This window comes from Kogia breviceps, chromosome 1 (genome assembly GCF_026419965.1).
Source record: "Kogia breviceps isolate mKogBre1 chromosome 1, mKogBre1 haplotype 1, whole genome shotgun sequence".
NCBI classification, from domain to species: domain Eukaryota; kingdom Metazoa; phylum Chordata; class Mammalia; order Artiodactyla; family Physeteridae; genus Kogia; species Kogia breviceps.
The window spans coordinates 91,489,857-91,511,077 of NC_081310.1; the positions used below are offsets into that span (position 1 = coordinate 91,489,857).

At 36.0% G+C, this 21,221-nt stretch overlaps 1 protein-coding gene across 2 annotated transcripts in view; it reads left to right on the forward strand.

Annotated features, from left to right (window-relative positions):
* The window catches only part of ATF6 (activating transcription factor 6), a 238,878-nt gene that overhangs the window by 103,692 nt on the left and 113,965 nt on the right, over positions 1-21,221 (forward strand). For both annotated transcript variants that reach the window (XM_067039886.1, XM_059037757.2), the window contains one exon: positions 2,209-2,323. In XM_067039886.1, coding sequence (XP_066895987.1) covers positions 2,209-2,323 — 115 coding nt within the window. The remainder of the gene's footprint in view (positions 1-2,208; positions 2,324-21,221) is intronic.

The following is a 21,221-nucleotide window of genomic DNA, read 5'->3' on the forward strand; positions in this document are numbered from 1 at the left end:
GATCTTTTTTGATCCACCTCCTAGAGTAATGGAAATAAAAACAAAAATAAATTGGACCTAATGAAACTTGAAAGCTTTTGCACAGCAAAGGAAACTACAAACAAAATGAAAAGACAACCCTCAGAATGGGAGAAAATATTTTGAAACGAATCAACGGACTCAGGATTAATCTCTCAAATATATAAACAGCTCATGTAGCTCAATATTAAAAAAACAAACAACTGAATGCAAAAATGGGCAGAAGACCTAAATAGACATTTCTCCAAAGAAGACATACAGATGGCCATGAAGCACATGAAAAGCTGCTCAACATGACTAATTATTAGAGAAATGCAAATCAGAACTACAATGAGGTATCACCTCACACCAGTTAGAATGGGCATCGTCAGAAAATCTATAAACAACAAATGCTGGAGAGGGTGTGGAGAAAAGGGAACCCTCTTCCACTGTTGGTGGGAATGTAAATTGATACAGCCACTATGGAGTACAGTATGGAGGTTCCTTAGGAAACTAAAAATGGAATTACCATATGACCTAACAATCCCAGTACTGGGCATATACCCAGAGGAAACCATAATGCAGAAAGACACATGCACCCCAATGTTCTTTGCAGCACTATTTACAATAGCCCGGTCATGGAAGCAACCTAAATGCCCATCGACAGACAAATGGATAAAGAAGATGTGGTACATATATACAATGGAATATTACTCAGCCATAAAAAGGAACGAAATTGGGTCATTTGTTGAGATGTGGATGGCTCTAGAGACTGTCATACAGAGTGAAGTAAGTTAGAAAGAGAAAAACAAATATCGTATATTAACGCATATATGTGGAGCCAGAAAAATGGTACAGATGAACCAGTTTGCAGGGCAGGAATTGAGACACAGATGTAGAGAACAAACGTATGGACACCAAAGGGGGAAAGCGGCAAGGTGGTGGTGGTGGTGGTAGGATGAATTGGGCGATTGGGATTGACATGTATACACTGATGTGTATAAAATTGATGACTAATGAGAACCTGTTGTATAAAAAAATAAATAAATAAAGTTCAGTGGAAAAAAATGCTGTAACTAAGCGTTCACAGGAACGTAACCTTTATTTCCCTTAGGAGAATGGTTCATTGTTTGCTAATTCAGTGTTTGCACTGACTTTATTGGACGATAACTACCATAAATAATAAGAATTGAGTGTATATTCAAAATATTACAGTCAGAGATGGCCTCTTGAGCATGTGAAATTATTTCAAAGGAAGTTCTTATGACTCAGTTATAATTTCCTTTTAGGTCAATCTTGCCCTCCTCTTAAGTTAATGAAAGTTTGATTGAAGACATAAAAGAACATATAAGAAAGAAATATATATGATTTTTCTTTCTGAAGAAAAAGAAGTATTTTTTTAACTCTAACTTTTGGGTGTTGGCTTATTGTGCTAAACAATGAAAGACCCTGAAAATATTATTAAGAACTATATTAATATCATTTGAGTATATCTTTTGGGATAAGATGTGCTTTGAGGTATTATAGTTTTAGTTACAATTTTACCAAGGCACTGACATGGTACTTTTAATATCTATGGCTAGCAGTTGTTGAGTGACTCCCATGGAAGAGGACCCATGCTTGGTACTAACATCTCTGACCCCAGTAACAGTCCTGAAAGGTTTATGTGGTTACCCTCATTTTATTGATGAGGAAACTGAGGTTCCTCAGAGATTGATTTCCCCAAGAATACCCAGTTAAGAGGTAGAGCAGGAATTCAGAGCCAGGTGTATTTGCTTCCAAATCCTAAGTGCTTTTCACCTTTCACACAGCCTCATAGACAAGTGCGCCTTCACAGATTTGACAGAATGGTGAAAAATAACTTTTCCTCAGACTTAATTTACGTTACCAAAATTTTAAAATCATGCAAACGAATGCAGAAATCTATTTTCTGGTACTTCTATTTTTTTTACATGCTTTGCAATGCACTTGACTGGTACATTTTAGAGCCTTGATACAGAAATGAGAGTTTTGGCTTTAGTGAATTGGATCTGACAGATATCCTGACCTTGAGCTTTTCAAAATGTTACTATAAACATTGCTGCCAAAATACTACTAATATTTTGGTTGAGAAAGATTCTTATAATTCAGATGTTACCTTAGAATGGGAAGCATTTTTGAGAGGATAGAAATTTATTAGTTAAAGAACGCTTTGCCATTTTCTTACTTCAGCAGGAACTCAGGGAGTGAGCTACAGGTATATTATGCTTCACCCAGAAGTTACCAAGACTTTTTTGAAGCCATCCGCAGAAGGGGAGACACGTTTTACGTTGTGTCGTTTCGAAGGGTAAGTTCACTTTGAAAGAATAAAAGAAGTAGTTTTGAATACCTGCTATATACGAGGCACTGAGCTGAATGCTGTGGAAGATAGAAAGGTATGAGAGATAGGAAGCAATATAAAATACATTGTATGAGTGGAAGAGTCTAAGTGCTATAATACAAGCTTGATTTTGAGCTGTTCAGCGTTATGAAGAGGAAACATGGAGTTGATGCTAGGCAATATTTAGAAAATATAAGCTGCTTATTGATTTTTATTATTTGTTATCCCTATAGCCATATTGTTTGTTTATAACCAATGGAGAAGTATAAACATAAAAATGTCTTTTTAGGCTATGTTCCTGAGACTTTCTATCCCTCTTTTCTCTGTCCTTCATCAAGCATTTACTCTTGTTAGTGAAGAATGTGTAGGATAATCATTTAGCTTATACAAAAGTAAATGTTTATACGAGCACTTTTGAATGTTACAAATGTGAGACTAAATGGGGAAAAAATGCATAGCTTACTTTCATTCCATCTGCTTTTCCTCTAAAAGGAAAATACATTCTGCATAGAGTTGTCATATGAATATCTCGGTTACAGAGCTGTATGTTAAACCAGTAACACATGAATGAATTAGAATTCCTTGGTAGTTTGTATCCTAGGTTTTTCATTTTCTTTGTCTTTTTTTAAAAGAATGTAGAGATTGTATGATAGAAATAAGCATATGCTAACAATAAACGATTCATTCTCTGATTATTGTCACCACTCACTGTCACTGAAATTCTGTTAACTCAATGCTTTTCCTAAGGTATAAATATCTAGCAGCTCAGAATTTTGGACCAGAGAACTTTAACACTTGAAGATTAGGGAAACCAAACATTTAATGTGTTTTTAGTTATTAATCAAATATGTTAGGAGATTTGGAGTACTATGGTGATGATATCTCATGATTTCTGCCTTTTCTCAAAAATTTCCTGTGTTCAGCCTATTCTCTCAGACATAGCTGGTATATTTCTATACTGTGCCAGCCTCCAAGTTCATTTTCAGCAGCAAGGGGGCAGCTGAGAACAGGGTTTCAGCAAGGCTCCAACTGTATTGGCTGACCAGAGCTTAGTATTAGCTTTGGGTTGACACAGTCAACTGTTTAAAGTTGGCAGGGGTTGGGGGATGGGAGAAAACTTTTTAAGATGGGATCCAGCACTACAAAGAAGAGACTTGATAGATGTTAAAATGAATGTGTTGGGCTTCCCTGGTGGCGCAGTGGTTGAGTCCACCTGCTGATGCAGGGGACGCGGGTTTGTGCCCCGGTCTGGGAAGATTCCACATGCCGCGGAGCGACTGGGCCCGTGAGCCATGGCCGCTGAGCCTGTGCTCCGCAACGGGAGAGGCCACAGCAGTGAGAGGCCCACGTACCACAACAACAACAAAAAAGAATGTTTTGAAGTATATGTTATGGAAGTTACCACAAAAGAATATTTTTTTTTTTTTTTTTGCGGTACGCGGGCCTCTCCCTGTCGTGGCCTCTCCCGTTGCAGAGCACAGGCTCCAGACGCGCAGGCTCAGTGGCCATGGCTCATGGGCCCAGCCGCTCCGCGGCATGTGGGATCTTCCCGGATCGGGGCACGAACCCGCGTCCCCTGCACTGGCAGGCGGACTCTCAACCACTGCGCCACCAGGGAAGCCCACACAAAAGAATATTTTTAACACTGAAATAGCTGAATACATTTTCTTAGGTTTGGGATAATTTCTCTATTATTTGATGAAAACAGTACAGTATATATTAAAAGTAGCAATTGTCAAGCCACAGATTGACCTCATGACTAGTAACATTTTTCTAGGGAAGAGAACAAGAATTTGTTATGAAGAAAATTATCCTAGCCTTAAAGGGACTGTATTTTTACAAAGGAAGATGAATGGTGTTCTTTTTTTAAATAAATGCATTGCATTTCTTGCATTTGTGAAAGCTACTTCTCATTAGTTTGCTGTGAAAAGTGCTACTAGAAAATTATTTATCACCCTCCCTCTAATCCTTTGATGTTGTAGAAGAAACAGTCTCACGTTTAAGAAAACTGTTAGGACTCTCTTTCACATTATGTTTGAGTTTTTCATTTCCTAATTACTGATTTATCATATCTTAGTGTTTTATATCAAGGTAAAGTGAGAATAAGCATGAACTTAACTAGATAACAGTAGTTAGAGAGAGACAGCATCCTTTTCACTTTTTCTTTCTTGCTTTATTTAGTTTTAACAGTTGGGATAAGGAAGTTAATTTTATCATCATGACTATAAATAGTGTTACTGGACAGGAATTTGATTCTTAAAGCCTGGATTGTTCTTTTTGTTCTTGCTGAAATGAAAATGAAAGACATAATGATCTCATGCTTAGTTTTTTTTCAGTTTTCCATATAAAATATTCTAACAGTTTCATCAAAAAGGCAAGTGGCATCATTTCTTGTGTAGAAAGATGTAGACTTTTTCTTTCATTTAGGCTATTAATTTCATTGACAGAAATTATTGTAATTGATACTGTGCGATTACATTAGAAACTAAGAAATATAGGGGTTCTCATGCCTCAAGGTTTGGCTTAGTATAAACCAGACTTAACAGAGCCAGTAAGCAAACCATGTGGTTTTATTGTATGTGTTTTATTGACATGTGTTTAACAAAATATTTTAATATCTAAAAGAGTAGATGTAGCTATTGACTGTTTAGTATACCATTATTATTATTATTATTTTTTCGGTATGCGGGCCTCTCACTGTTGTGGCTTCTCCCATTGTGGAGCACAGGCTCTGGACGCGCAGGCTCAGCGGCCATGGCTCACGGGCCCAGCTGCTCCACGGTATGTGGGATCTTACCGGACTGGGGCTCGAACCCGTGTCCCCTGCATTGGCAGGCAGACTCGCAACCACTGTGCCACCAGTGAAGCCCCTATACCATTATTTAAGAAACCAACTCTTATGCTTCATAACTTGGAACGTACACTTGTCCTCATGGAAAATTGGAATAGTGGCTTGTTGTCATTCCTGATTCAACAGCAGCTCCAGTAATTCCATTTTAGTCTTTTTCACGCATTGCTCATTCAGACTCCCTAAGCAGAAAGAGGATCTGATTATATATATAGTTGGGTAGAATTGCTGTGATAACCTTGGCTCATGATCCGTGGTCCATTCTTTTGTGACCAGGGAAATAGGGTTGATTTCATTAAATGTATTCTTTTGCTTTGTAAGCCAGCAACTATGCAGAAGGAAAAGGCTGGGCCACTCCTCTGAGAAAATGATTGTGGTGGGCCCTTAGAGCTTCATAAACTGTTTATTCTACACAACACCTGCTTTAAAAAAAAAGTTCGTTCTTGTATTGGTCCCTAGTTGTTTGATCTAAAAGGCTTGTCTTCTCATCTGTATCATAAGCTTCTGAAAGGCAGGAAGTGTCATGTGCTTTTTTATTACCACTCCTGACACTCAGCACAGTGCTAGCCACTCAGTGCTTATTAAACAGAACAATTTTAGGTATGGTTCACTAAGAGAAGTCACAGTGATGGAAGTTCATTGTTTTCCATAATCATTTAAAGGGTATATTTACATGTTTTGCTTGGAGAAATTTAAATCTATTTTACTGATCTAAGAAGTAACATAAACAGTGCTGAAGTCCAGCAGAAAGTTCAGTTAGAGATGACCTGTCTTTTCTTTATTTATGGTTGTACTAGCCAGAGATGCATCAGCTTTGTGCTTGTTTCTGAATCTAAGCTTTAGAGCTAAAAAAAATCACCTTGCTGAAATGTTTGACTGTGAAATGTTTAATATTAGTCAATAGGGAGAACTTTGAGGTACTTGCCTCCTCGTTTTTTAATATTTGGCAGTCATTTTGGAGTGGATTGTTGTTAGACCTCACTGCTTTCTTTTGTGGAGAAGGGCTGGTGTCTAGTATCTCTACAGATTCAAGCAGCATGAGCCAGAAACTTGAAACTTTGGACAAAGAATAGGAAAGATGCTAATTAATGCAGAAAGGTTGACTGGTGATGTTATTGGTTCAGAAGGTTTGCCAAAGGTTTATTCCCATGGAAGGCCATAAAAGAGAGTTTCACAGAATGGCAGTGATATTTTCTAAATTAATGCCTAGATTAATACCTAATACATGCTTGGAAGAATGGCATGTTTTCTTAATGTATATTATTTATTTCTTGGAAATTTTTGTTTAGTATGTATAACTTTCTATAAAATCTTCAGAGGCAAGATGAATTTCCTTAGAAATCAAAGGAAATTAGTTTATAAAGTCTACTTCAAAAGGATACAGCTCCTGTTGTTTTGGAACTTCACAACTTGAGTGTGCACATGGATCTTGGAGTTTGGCCATTTTCTTATCTCTGCTTTCACGGCCTTTTAGCCAGATTCTTTCTCTGGCTGGAAAAAAGAAAATGTGACTAAATGAGTTTGGAAAGCTACTTGCATTAAAAAGAAGTCTTATCTTAGAAGAGACTTTTTAAAAAACTTCTTTTGGAGGGCTTTTTCTAAATAATTGTTAGCTTACTTTGAGATTTACTCTTATCCAGGTCTTAAGCATATTGTAAAAAATAGAACAGAGTTGTCTGAGGATCCACTTAACCTGAGTTTACTTAATGATTACATCAATAACATTATATATTCATTTTTCTTTCATTTATATACAAATATGGACACCTTTAATGTATATGGCCATTATAGTTTACAAACCCCTTTCACATATATCTTGTTAGTTCCTTACATATAATAAAGTATTCCTAGTTCTGTTTTACAGATGGAAAAATTGAGGCACAGAGAGGTTAAGTAGCTTCTCTAAGGACACAAAAACAATGGTAAGCAGTAAAACTAGGGCAATAATTGAAGTGTTCTAATTTAATACAATGATTTTTTTTCCTTTACATTCTGGTGCTGCATTTTAGATTGCAGAATATTTAAATAGCAAAATTACTCTATTACTCCAAAGCCAACCATGTTTTGTTGCCAAATCTGCTGGACAGTTTTGCTGGAGTTATTGCATGACAATTAAAATTTTTTGTTTGTTAATTACCTGATTGTAGAGTAAGTGCTTTATTAGGTTACACTTTGATAATAGTAAAGAATAACTTAATGTTCTTAAAGGTTATAGTATTGCTTCAGATTTCAAACCAAGAGAATAGAATAAATAGGCTTTGAGAGTTTCTGGTTTCTTTTTAAAACATTTGAGGAAAAAAATCTTTGCTGTGTCTTAGAAAGGAAGTACTTTAGCCAAAATAGACAGTATTTTAATGATTGGTACTCTAGAACTTCTCATAGAGAAGAGTGGTTTTTGTGCGTGTGTAAATGCATTTTATTATGCATTCTGTATATGGCATGCCGGATTCTTGAGATCAGAAACTTTTGATCTCAAGCTCCTTGTTAAATATGAGTTACTGTTGTATGGTTTTAGGGGATTTAGTCATTTGTTCCTTGGCTCTGTAACAGATTCCTAGCTAACATTAAAAAAAAAACCCAACAACCTGTTATTTGGATTTTTCAATTGCATACTGTAATGTAACTTGTTTTATGTTTGAAAAATGATTGTTCAACAGTCTCTGTAACTAGACTTGTAAGTAGAATAGCCATGGGCACAAAGAACTTATAACTCATGAATAATTTGAAGTCTTCAAAATTCTCAGGATAGTGGGCAAGTCCATCTGAGTCAGGATAATTTTCCAACTGTTCGTTATTCTTGTGCTCTATTTAGTAGTCTTCATTTTATAATGTGTTTTTCATATGCATTTGTTTAAGCTCCTTTTTTAGGTTGCATGCTTTCTCTGGGCAGGGATAAAGTCTATTCCTTCTGTTTTGTCTTTCTACAAGGCCTGTTGCAATGTACTGCAGACTGTGCAGAGCAAATCCTAAATAAATGTTAGGGCTCAAACTGCTGTTTATTTGCACCTTTTAACCTTATTTTTTATGTCCTACTGTTCAAAAGATTAGTAGAGATAGGGTTTGCAGAGACAAAGAAGGCAGTTTTTCTCAATGAATGTTTAAAATTACTTTTGTATATTGAATAAACATGAAAAAATTTAAAATATATAGTCTACTTTGATGTGGACAAACTTTTAGCTATACAATAGAATGACTTCTAAAGAAAGACATCTAAAGTTACCCTGATTCTTCAGCTAGGATTTAATAATTGATAGTTTAAAGTTTTGATAGTTTCCTTCTCATAAAATTTCAGATTTTTCATAATGAGGGAAGAAAACATTTCCTGAAAGCAAAACTGCATTCTAAGAAAAGATATTTCCTCACGTTATGAACATGTGAGGAAAAATGTTTTTTTAAAGAATTGATAGATATAGGCCTTAGTGACTTGCATTCTAGCCCCATTTCTGTCACTTACTATTTGACTTTGGACAAATCACTTTTTTCTCCTATCTTCAGTTTCCTGATCTGTAAAATGATAAAGTTAGAGAAGATATGCATTTTCCTTTTAGCTGCAGAAATTTATAGTATTCTTCTAACTCTTTGTGAGAGTGTGTGTGTGTGTGTGTGTGTATGTGTGTATGTGTAGGTATATGTGTGTATATGTGTTTCTGTGTGTGAACACTGTCCTCTTAGAAATCTATAGTATTGTGTTAAAACTCTTTAAAGTTACTAGAGTGACTCTCAGTCAGTTGGAGTTAGAACATTTTAAGGGTTTTGAAAAACAACCATAACAAAAACAAAATGTCAAGTTACAAGGTAGACCTATAAATTAATGAGTTTGATTTTTTAATAGATGGTGGTCTTGTAATTTATTTAATAATGATCTTTATAGTGCTTATAATATGCCAGTCTTTAATCCTGAGGTAGGTACGATTATTGTCCTCATTTTACAGATGAGGAGCCTATGGCACAGAGAGGTTAATTAATTTGTCCAATGTGACATAGTTTGGAAGTGACGGAGCCAGAATTTAACTGAGAGTCTGGCTCCAGAGTCTGTGTTTCTGGCCACTTCCCTATATTGCCTTTCTAGCACTTTTATGTACAAATGCTGCCTTATCCTTCAGAATATTCAACTTAGAATTTAATTCCACTGATCTGTCTGTTCAAAACATCGTTTGAGGGCTTCCCTGGTGGCGCAGTGGTTGAGAGTCCGCCGGCCATTGCAGGGGACACGGGTTCGTGCCCCGGTCTGGGAAGATCCCACATGCCAAGGAGTGGCTAGGCCCGTGAGCCATGGCCACTGAGCCTGCGCGTCCGGAGCCTGTGCTCCACAACGGGAGAGGCCACAACAGTGAGAGGTCAGTGTACTGCAAAAAAAACCCCAAAACCGAAAAACATCGTTTGAGTTGCTTTAGGTTCATTTTCCAAAGAGGGCAAGACCAAAGATAAAGCCCTGTGGAAAAAAACCCAAGAACCATGCATGCTACATAGAGTAATAGTGTAGGAGGAATAAGAGCTACCAGGGAAACACAGAGGAAATGATTAGAGATACAGAAGGAGAATTGGAATAGTACTACAGATGAAAGTGGAAAAAAATCAACTTTATTTTATTTTAAAACATGGAGGTCAGGGAAGAAGAGTTCAAAAAGGAGGTGTGGTCAGCAGTATTGGGTGTCACAGAGCTCACTGAGAATGAGAAATGAGAAAAGCCCATTTGGCCTATATAAACATGGAAATCGTTGGCGACTTGAGTTTGCAGTTATGGTAGAGTAATCAGAACAGAATCCAGATTAGAGGCTAAGAGAGATTGTGAAGGAAATAAAGTGGTGGGCTTGGTAAATTTGGCATTGAAGGGAAGGGGAAATAGCCTGGAGACAGGTAAAGGGAAGAGAACCTTAAGGGGTTTGTGTTTGTGCGTGTATGCGTGTGTGCGTGTGTTTAAGGATAGGAGGGCTATAAAGGTAAAGTATAAAGTAAAGAGAGACTATTACGGTTAATTTATATACACATAAATGTAAGAATGGAGTGCATATTTTATTTTTGACAGTTGTTTTAAAGGAAAATAAACATGTTTGTTCCTCATTGTATTAATATTTTTCTATTTAAATCAGAACATGGAGAAAGTTGAAGAAAATTTTTTGTTTATTTGCAGTAGGACTATAAAAAATAAGAGAATGTGGAATTAAAACCAAATTTCTAAAAAATAAAATCATATTTAAAGTATTCCTTGAGACATCAAAAGTCTTCTAAATCTTAAATAACGAGCTGGCTTTTAATAATGGTAAAATGTTTTTAAAATATAAAAGTTGATAGAACTATTTCTAATTTAATTAATACATAGATGGTCTTGGAGTTTTTCCTCATATAAAGTCAGAAAACTAGCAAAATAGACTGTTAAATCATTTTATGTTGAAACAAAATTTGATGCAAGCTTTTTGATAATGTCACAAAACTTAAATATGGAGGAAGCAATTACTATAGTTAGGAAAAGTTGATGATTAATCATCTGACTCAGGAGTAAGATCTGAAATGCTTGTGTCCTCCCCTCCCCCATATGTAGTGATTTCTTATTCTGGACTGATTTGTTTAACTTTGACCCCATCAGCAAGTCTGAACACTGACATTTAGTTGGTTTTTCTTGAAAGATCCTAAGGCTCTAATAGGTGTGTGGTATTTATTTCAAGTTATTGATGCTAATCTAGAAAGAGTCTGTTATGGATGGGCTTTGAGGAATTTTCCGATTCCTAGTGTAGGAATCACACTGGAAGCCAGCAGGATGGATGAATTAGCTGAGACCAGGAGTGTGGTATATGTCTAACTAAATAATTATGCAACTGTTTTCTTAATGTCTGTTTCCCTTGCCAGGCCTTAAGCACCCTGAGGGCAAGAGCCATCTCTATCTTAGTCATCATGCTATCCCTAGTATCCAGCATAGTACCAGGCATATAGCAGGTATTCCGTAAATATTGAATGAATGAATGAATAAACTGGATACCAAATCCATCAGTTTGACATGCCATATTCTAAATTAGTTTATACCATCACCGTGATATGAAAGACAATTTGTGACAGGCCAGCTTCTTAACTACTTTTATCAGGGCCATCTATGTATCATGGTAAATCTAGAAATCAGTCTTTGAAAATTAGTAAATTTAAATGCATATTGTACAGCACAGGGTATATAACCAATATTTTATAATAACTTTAAAAGGAATATAATCTATAAAAATATTAAATCACTGTGTTGTACACTTGAAACTAATATAACATTGTAAATCAACTATTCTTCAATAAAAAAAGTAAATAAATGCATTTTTTAAAGTTTAGGTACCATGTTGCATGAGGGAACTATATACTCAGTAAGATCTTCTCTGTGTTTCAGAGTTGAAACACTGAGCCTGGTAGTACATGGATAGAGAAGATTTTTTTCAATTAGGGTGTTAAACAGACTGTGGTGCCATTTGAAGCACTGGAATTGATAAGCTGCAGATTGAATAAACTCTGTATGTATAGAGACCCATCTATACTGTGTGTCTTTGGTGTCCTAGAAGAATGGGACGATATTAGCATTTTTATCTCCTGCACAGTGTTTAATTTGAATATGTAAGGTGTTAAGAAAAGCTTGTCAAACGAATCTCCCATAACCTATATTTCAAATAATTTAGAGTCACCTATGTCTGATTATAATACACCTAGAAATAAATCTTAAAACTAAAATATATCATACAGAATAAAAGGCCTCTGTTATTCAGTTTAAATTTTATAGCTATTTCTCTTCTTGTTCCATTTGTTATTGAATAGAAATTCAATAAGTTTTATTCTGTTAAGTATGAATCTGCCTTGGGAGGGGGTGTCAGATGTTTAATTTGAAGTTCCTTAAAGAGACTGGTTGCTTTCTTCCTTTTAAATGTGCTTTGAATTAGTAGCTTTCAGATATCTATTCGGGTGGAGGTACAAGCATTATAAAGAGAAAGATATATAATCAAAAAATAATTTTTCCTTGGCTTTGGAATGAAAAAATATCCAACTCAGAGTTTTGCAGTCAGACATTTATCTGATCAGATATTTATCCACTCCTCTTCTATATAATTGACTCTGATCTCCAGGCTTCTATTTTGGCTAAAAAATCAGGCTTCAGACTCAACTGAGTAATGAGAAAGTGGAGGTCCTTAGACTGATGTAGATCAGTGGTTCTCAAACTTTTTGGTTTCAGAACTGCTTATATTTTCCAAAACACTTCAAAGAAATATTAGTGAGAAGAGTGGCATGGTTTTATATTTTTATGAATCTCTTTAATATCTGGCTTAGTAGAAGCCAGCTGGATTCTTATATGTGCTTCTGCATTAATCATTTCCTTTTAGTTGAAATATAGGAAGAAAATCTGACCTCACACAGATAATGTAGTTGGATAAGGAAGGAATATTTTTTAAGCCTTTTCAGATAATTGTGGGTATTCTTCTTTGATGCTACACCAAAATTCAACAAGAGATAGTTTCTTAAAGGGTAGTTGCAGTGTAGAAGCCAAATCTGAGAACTTTTAGCACTCTGATGCATTAAAATCTATTGGTCATATGTATAGCTGATTCACTTTGTTATAAAGCAGAAACTAACACACATTGTAAAGCAATTATACTCCAATAAAGATGTTAAAAAAATCTATTGGTTTATCTTACACTTTGAGTGGATCTCTTCCCCATGCATGATTTTGTAACATCACACTTTGGTCAGTTGGAAAAAATTGGCTCACTGAGACATGGAGATCTTCCAAATGTTGACGTGGCTTATATACAATATTTAAAAAACCACATTGTTTAATACCACCACAAGTCTTATCTGAAAAGTCTTTAATATTAGGAAGCTGTTAAGTTCATGGTAGCAGATGCAGGTTTTTCAGAATTCTTGTTTTTGTTTGAAGACTCAAATTTTATCACTGTTGAAAAGATTGTCAGTTGTTTTCCTTCAAGTGGCAGCTTCCTTTAATTCATTTGCCTATCAAATACCCAAGTCAAAATAACTTTAATTTGTCTATCTGACATTCTTTAAAGTAAAACTGGTGTTACATTAAAAAGTAGCTAGGGAGTTCCCTGGTGGCCTAGTGGTTAGGATTCCAGGCATTCACTGCCATGGCCCAGGTTCTTTCCCTGGTTGGGGAACTGAGATCATGCAAGCTGCACAGCATGGCCAAAAAACAAAACAAAACAAAAAACTTTAGTATTCAGCAGAAGTGTGTTTCCTATTTTGTCACAGAATATTAAAAAGAAGTCTACTCAAGGGTCAAGATTTAATAAAATTAATAATTTTTATATCCTTAAACTGACTTTGTGTCTGTGTGTGTGGGTGTGCATGTGTGTGTGTATCTGAACATGAGGTGATGAATAATGCAGTGAACTCTAATACAGTGGTACTGCTGTCTTGATTCAGGCTAAGGTATCAGAATTGATTTTGTACCATCAGTGTAAATATCAACACAGTCGTTCTAGGATAAGTGATGAGATTCAAAAACATTATTCAACACTGAATATTCTAGTACTGCTTGTGTTTTTTGCCAAACATTCCCATATAAGATCTTTGTTCCTGATTACTTGGTGCTCATACTGAATGAATATAAACAAAACATCCAGTCTGAAGGTTCTTTCATTTATAAAACAAAAGCACAATTCTGTAGTAGAAATATTAATTCAGTCTTCATATGTGCAGCTAATCTTTAATTTGATGGGTTATTATATGATTAGAAAGTAGCAGTGCCATGATTTCTTTTACTGACTTTTCATCCAGCAGGCACTGAGCAAGGCCAACTATCCAAGACTTTATTAGTCTCTCAGGTAAATGTACTTCTTCAGCGTTTATCATGTAAGATATTTCAGTGGTCTTTAAATTCTACATGATTGGTCTCAGAATAACACTGGAACTTAACTGACACCCTAATAGTATTTGAAATGTTTTGTTCCGTAAGAGACAATAAGATAGATTACAGGTGTCAACCTGTAATGCAAGAGAAAGATAGCTTTCAGCATATGGTCATTTCTTATTAACAGTTTCAACCAGTTTCTTGGTAGATTCTGCCTTTCCATGAGTCACAGAATTCTCTAATACGTTAGTTTTATCTTTTTCAGCATCTGAGTTGTAGACAGTATGGCTGAGGGTTAAGGAAGCAAATCTTTTGGTTTTCTATTCAAGTATAGTTCATTTACAATATTATGCTGGTTTCAGATGTATAGCGTAGTGATTCAGTATTTTTGCAGATTATACTCCATTATAGGTTATTATGAAACAATGGCTCTAATTCCCTCTGCTATACAGTATATCCTTGTTGCTTATCTATTTTATACATAGTAGTTTATCTATGTTAATCCCATACCCCTAATTTGTCCCTCCCCTCTTCCTTTTCCCCCTTTTTTTAGACTTTTTTTTTTTTAGAAGATGTTGGAGGTAGGAGTTTTAAAAATTTATTTATTTATTCTTGCTGTGTTGGGTCTTCATTTCTGTGCAAGGGCTTTCTCTAGCTGTGGCAAGTGGGGGCCACTCTTCATCGCAGTGCATGGGCCTCTCACTATCGCGGCCTCTCTTGTTGCGGAGCACAGGCTCCAGATGCACAGGCTCAGTAGTTGTGGCTCATGGGCCTAGGTGCTCCGTGGCATGTGGGATCCTTCCAGACCAGGGCTTGAACCCGTGTCCCCTGCATTAGCAGGCAGATTCTCAACCACTGCGCCACCAGGGAAGCCCTTCCTTTTCCCCTTTGGTAGCCACAAGTTTGTCTTCTTTATCTGTGAATCTGTTCCTGTTTTGTGTATACATTCACTAGTATTATTTTTTAGATTCCACATATTTGTGATATCATACAGTATTTGTCTTTCTCTGTCTGACTTATTTCACTAAGCATAATATTCTCTAAATCCATCCACTTTGCTACAGATGGTAGTATTTCACTTTTTTATGGCTGAGTAATATTCCACTGTTTGTATATATGTGTGTGTGTGTGTGCGTGTGTGTATGTATGTGTGTATTTATCTCATATCTTCTTTATTCAGTCATCTGTTGATGGGCACTTGGGTTTCTTCCATGTCTTGGCTATTGTAAATAGTGCTGCTGTGAACATTGGGGATGTATATATCTTTTCGAATTAGTGTTTTCATTTTTTCCAGATACATACCCAGGAGTGGAATTGCTGGATCATATAGTAGTTCTATTTTTAGTTTTTTCAGGAACCCCCATACTGTTTTCTATAGTGGCTGCACCGTTTTACATTCCCAACAGTGTACAGGGTTCCCTTGTCTTCACATCCTCTACAGCAATTTGTTATTTGTAGACTTTTTTATGATAGTCTTTCTGACAGGTGTGAGGTTATATCTCATTGTTGATTTGATTTGCATTTCTCTAATAATTAATTATGTTGAGCATCTTTTCATGTGCCTCTTGGCCATCTGTATGTTTGTTTTGGAAAAATGTCTATTCAGGTCTTCTGCCCATTTTTTGATTGGATTGTTTTGTTTGTGGTTTTTTGTTTTTTTGTTTTTTGATATTGAGTTGTATGAGTTGTTTGTATATTTTTGGATATTAACTCCTTGTCAGTCGCATTGTTGGCAAGTATTTTCTCCCACTCTGTAGACTGTCTTTTCATTTTGTCAGTGGTTTCCTTGGCTGTGCAAAAGCTTTTAAATTTAATTAGGTCCCATTTGTTTATTTTTGCTTTTATTTCTTTTGCCTTAAGAGACTGATCCAGGAAAATATTGCTACGATTTATGTCAAAGAGTGTTTCATCTATGTTTTCTTCTAGGAGTTTTATGGTTTCTAGTCTTTCATTTAGGTCTTTAAACCATCTTGAGTTTATTTTTGTATATGATATGAAGCAATGTCCTAATCTCATTGCTTCACATGTGGCTGTCCAGTTTTCCCAGCACCACTTGTTGAAGAGACTCTCTTTTCTCCATAGTATATTCTTGCCTCCTTTGCCATAGATTCATTGACCATAGGTGTGTAGGTTTATTTCTGGGCTCTCTATTGTGTTCCATTGATCTATGAGTCTGTTTTTGTGCCAGTATTATGCTGTTTTGATTACTGTAGCTTTGTAATATAGTCTGAAGTTTGGGAGGGTTATACCACCAGCTTTGTTCCTTTTTTCTCAAGATTGCGCTGGCAATTTGGGGTCTTCTGTGATTCCATATAAGTTTTAGGATTATTTATTCTAGTTCTGTGAAGAATGTCCTGGATATTTTGATAGGACTTGCATTAAATCTGTAGATTGCTTTGGGTAGTATGGCCATTTTAACAATATAAATTAATCCAAGAACATGGACTATGTTTCTACTTCTTTGTATTATCTTCAAATTCCTTCATCAGTGTTTTTTTTTTTAATATTTATTTATTTGGCTGTGCCAGGTCTTAGATGCGGCACACGGGATCTTTGTTGCCACATGCGGGATCTTCAGTTGTGGCATGCGGGATCTTTTAGTTGAGGCATGTGGGATCTAGTTCTCCAACCAGGGATCAAACCTGGGCCCCCTGCATTGGGAGAGTGGAGTCTTAGCCACTGGACCACCAGAGAAGTCCTCATCAGTGTTTTATAGTTTTCAGAGTATAGGGCTTTCACCTCTTTGCTTAAGTTTATTCTTAAGTATTTTATTCTTTTTGATGTGATTTTATTTTTACTTTCTCTTTCTGATACTTTATCATTAGTGTATAGAAACACAACAGATTTCTGTATATTAATCTTGTGTCCTGTAACCTTGCTGAACTCATTTATTAATTCTAATAAGTTTTGGGGTGGATTCTTTAGGGTTCTCTTAATAAAGTATCATGTCATCTGCAAATAGTGACAGTTTTACCTCTTCTCTTCCAAATTGGATACCTTGTATTTCTTTTTCTTGTATGATTGCTGTGACAAGGACTTCCAACCCTATGTTAAGTAGCAGTGGTGAGAGTGGACATCCTTGTCTTGTTCCTGCCCTCCTGCAATGGAAGAACAGAGTCCTAACCACTGGACCACCAGGGAATTCCTGGCTTTCAGCTTTTTACAATTGAGTGTGATATTGGCTGTTGGTTTGTCATAAACGCCCTTTATTATGTTGAGATGTATTCCCTCTATACCTACTTTGTGGAGAGTTTTTATCATTAATGGATGCAGAATTTTCTCAAAAAATGCATCTGTTGAGATGATCATGTGATTTTACTTCCTTTTGTTACTGTGGTATAACACATTGATTGATTTATGAATGTTGAACGATCCTTGTGACCCTGGAATGAATCCCACTTGATCATGGTTTCTGATCTTTTTAATGTATTTTTGAAATTGTTTTGTTAATATTTTGTTGAGGACTTTTGCATCTGTATTCATCAAAGAGATATTGGCCTATATTTTCTTTTTTTATACTGTCTTTGTCTTGTTTTGGTATCAGGGTAATGGTGGCCTCATAGAATAAGGCGTTATTTGAGGTATAGTAAGAAAACCAATGTGATAGAAGACTTTTTTTTTTAAAGTTATTTATTTATTATTTTTTTAACATCTTTATTGGAGTATAATTGCTTTACAATGGTGTGTTAGTTTCGCTTTATAACAAAGTGAATTGGCTATATATATACATATATCCCCATATCTCTTCGCTCCTGTGTCTCCCTCCCTCCCACCCTCCTATCCCACACCTCTAGATGGTCACAAAGCACTGAGCTGATCTCCCTGTGATATGCGGCTGCTTCCCACTAGCTATCGGTTTTACATTTGGTAGTGTATATATGTCCATGCCACTCTCTCACTTTGTCCCACCTTAGCCTTCCTCCTCCCTGTGTCCTCAAGTCCGTTCTGTAGTAGGTCTGCATCTTTATTCCCATCCTGCCCCTAGGTTCTTCATAACCATTTTTTTTTAAGATTCCATATATATGTCTTAGCATACGGTATTTGTTTTTCTCTTTCTGACTTACTTCGCTCTGTATGACAGTCTCTAGGTCCATCCACCTCACTACAAATAACTCAATTTTGTTTCTTTTTATGGCTGATTAATATTCTATTGTATATATGTGCCATATCTTCTTTATCCATTCATCTGTCGATGGACACTTAGGTAGCTTCCATGTCCTGGCTTTTGTAAATAGACCTTCAATGAACATTGTGGTACATGACTCTTTTTGAAGTATGGTTTTCTCAGGGTATATGCCCAGCAGTGGGATTGCTGGGTCGTATGGTAATTCTATTTTTAGATTGTTAAGGAACCTCCATACTGTTCTCCGTAGTGGCTGTATCAATTTACATTCCCACCAACAGTGCAAGAGGGTTCCCTTTTCTCCACACCCTCTCCAGCATTTCTTATTTGTAGATTTTTGGATGATGGACATTCTGACTGGTGTGAGATAATATCTCATTGTAGTTTTGATTTGCATTTCTCTAATGATTAATGATGTTGAGCATTCTTTCATGTGTTTGTTGGCAATCTGTATATCTTCTTTGGAAAAATGTCTCTTACGGTCTTCTGCCCATTTTTGGATTGGGTTGTTTGTTTTTTTCATATTGACCTGCATGAACTGCTTGTAAATTGTGGAGATTAATCCTTTGTCAGTTGCTTCATTTGCAAATATTTTCCCCCATTCTGAGGGTTGTCTTTTCATCTTGTTTATGGTTTCCTTTGCTGTGCAAAAGCTTTTAAGTTTCATTAGGTCCCATTTATTTATTTTTGTTTTTATTTCCATTTCTCTAGGAGGTGGGTCAAAAAGGATCTTGCTGTGATTTATGTCATAGAGTGTTCTGCCTATGTTTTCCTTTAAGAGTTTGATAGTGTCTGGCCTTGCATTTAGGTCTTTAACCCATTTTGAGTATATTTTTGTGTATGGTGTTAGGGAGTGTTCTAATTTCATTCTTTCAGATGTTGCTGTCCAGTTTTCTCTGCACCACTTATTGAAGAGACTCTCTTTTCTACATTGTATATTCTTGCCTCCTTTATCAAAAATAAGGTGACCATATGTGCGTGGGTTTATCTCTGGGCTTTCTATCCTATTCCATTGATTTATATTTCTGTTTTTGTGCCAGTACCATACTGTCTTGATTACTGTAGTTTTGTAGTATAGTCTGAAGTCAGGGAGCCTGTTTCCTCCAGCTCCATTTTTCTTTCTCAAGATTGCTTTGGCTATTCGGGGTCTTTTGTGTTTCCATACAAATTGTGAAATTCTTCGTTCTAGTTCTGTGAAAAATGCCAGTGGTAGTTTGATAAGGATTGCATTGACTCTGTAGATTGCTTTGGGTAGTACAGTCATTTTCACAATGTTGATTCTTCCAATCCAAGAACATGGGATATCTCTCCAACTGTTGGTATTATCTTTAATTTCTTTTATCAGTGTCTTATAGTTTTCTGCATACAGTTGTTTTGTCTCCTTAGGTAGGTTTATTCCTAGATATTTTATTCTTTTTCTTGCAGTGGTAAATGGAAGTGTTTGCTTAATTTCACTTTCAGATTTTTCATCATTAGTGTATAGGAATGCAAGAGATTTCTGTGCATTAGTTTTGTATCCTGCTACTTTACCAAATTCATTGATTAGCTCTAGTAGTTTTCTGGTAGCATCTTTAGGATTTTCTATGTATAGTATCATGTCATCTGCAAACAGTGACAGCTTTACTTCTTCTTTTCCAATTTGGATTCCTTTTTCTTCTCTGATTGCTATGGCTAAAACTTCCAAAACTATGTTGAATAATAGTGGTGAGAGTGGACAACCTTATCTTATTCCTGATCTTAGTGGAAATGGTTTCAACTTTTCACCACTGAGGACAATGTTGGCTGTGGGTTTCTCATATAGGACCTTTATTATGTTGAGGTAAGTTCCCTCTATGCCTACTTTCTGGAGGGTTTTTATCATAAATGAGTATTGAATTTTGTCAAAAGCTTTTTTTGCATCTGTTGAGGTGATCATATTTTTTTTTCTTCAGTTTGTTAATGTGGTGTATCATATTGATTGATTTGCATATGTTGAAGAATTCTTGCATTCCTTGGATAAACCCCACTTGTTCATGGTGTATGATCCTTTTAATGTGCTGTTGGATTCTGTTTGCTAGTATTTTGATGAGGATTTTTGCATCTATGTTCATCAGTGATATTGGCCAGTAGTTTTTTTTTTCTTTGTGACATCTTTTTCTGGTTTTGGTATCAGGGTGATGGTGGCCTCGTAGAATGAGTCTGGGAGTGTACCTCCCTCTGCTATATGTTGGAAGAGTTTGAGAAGGATAGATGTTAGCTCTTCTCTAAATGTTTGATAGAATTCTCCTGTGAAGCCATGTGGTCCTGGGCTTTTGTTGTTGGAAGATTTTAAATCACAGTTTCAACTTAAGTGCTTGTGATTGGTCTGTTTATATTTTCTATTTCTTACTGGTTCAGTTTCAGAAGGTGTGCATTTCTAAAAATTTGTCCCTTTCTTCCAGGTTGTCCATTTTATTGGCATAGAGTTGCTTGTAGTAACTTCTCATGATCCTTTGTATTTCTGCAGTATCAGTTGTCACTTCTCCTTTTTCATTTCTAATTCTATTGATTTGAGTCTTCTCCCTTTTTTTCTTGATGAGTCTGGCTAATGGTTTATCAATTTTTTTTGTCTTCTCAAAGAACCAGCTTTTAGTTTTATTGATCTTTGGTGTTGTTTCCTTCATTTCTTTTTCCTTTATTACTGATCTGATCTTTATGATTTCTTTCCTTCTGCTGACTTTGGGGTTTTTTTATTCCTCTTTCTCTGATTGCTTTGTGTGTAAGGTTAGGTTGTTTATTTGAGATGTTTCCTGTTTCTTCAGGTAGGATTGTATTGCTGTAAACTTCCGTCTTACAACAGCTTTTGCTGTATCCCATAGGTTTGGGGTCATTGTGTTTTCATTGTCATTTGTTTCTAGGTATTTTTAAAAATTTTTAAAAATTATTTATTTATTTATTTTTTATTGCGGTATGCGGGCTTCTCACTGTTGTGGCCTCTCCCGTTGCGGAGCACAGGCTCTGGACGTTCAGGCTCAGCTGCCATGGCTCATGGGCCTAGCCGCTCCGTGGCATGTGGGGTCTTCCCGGACTGGGGCATGAACCCATGTCC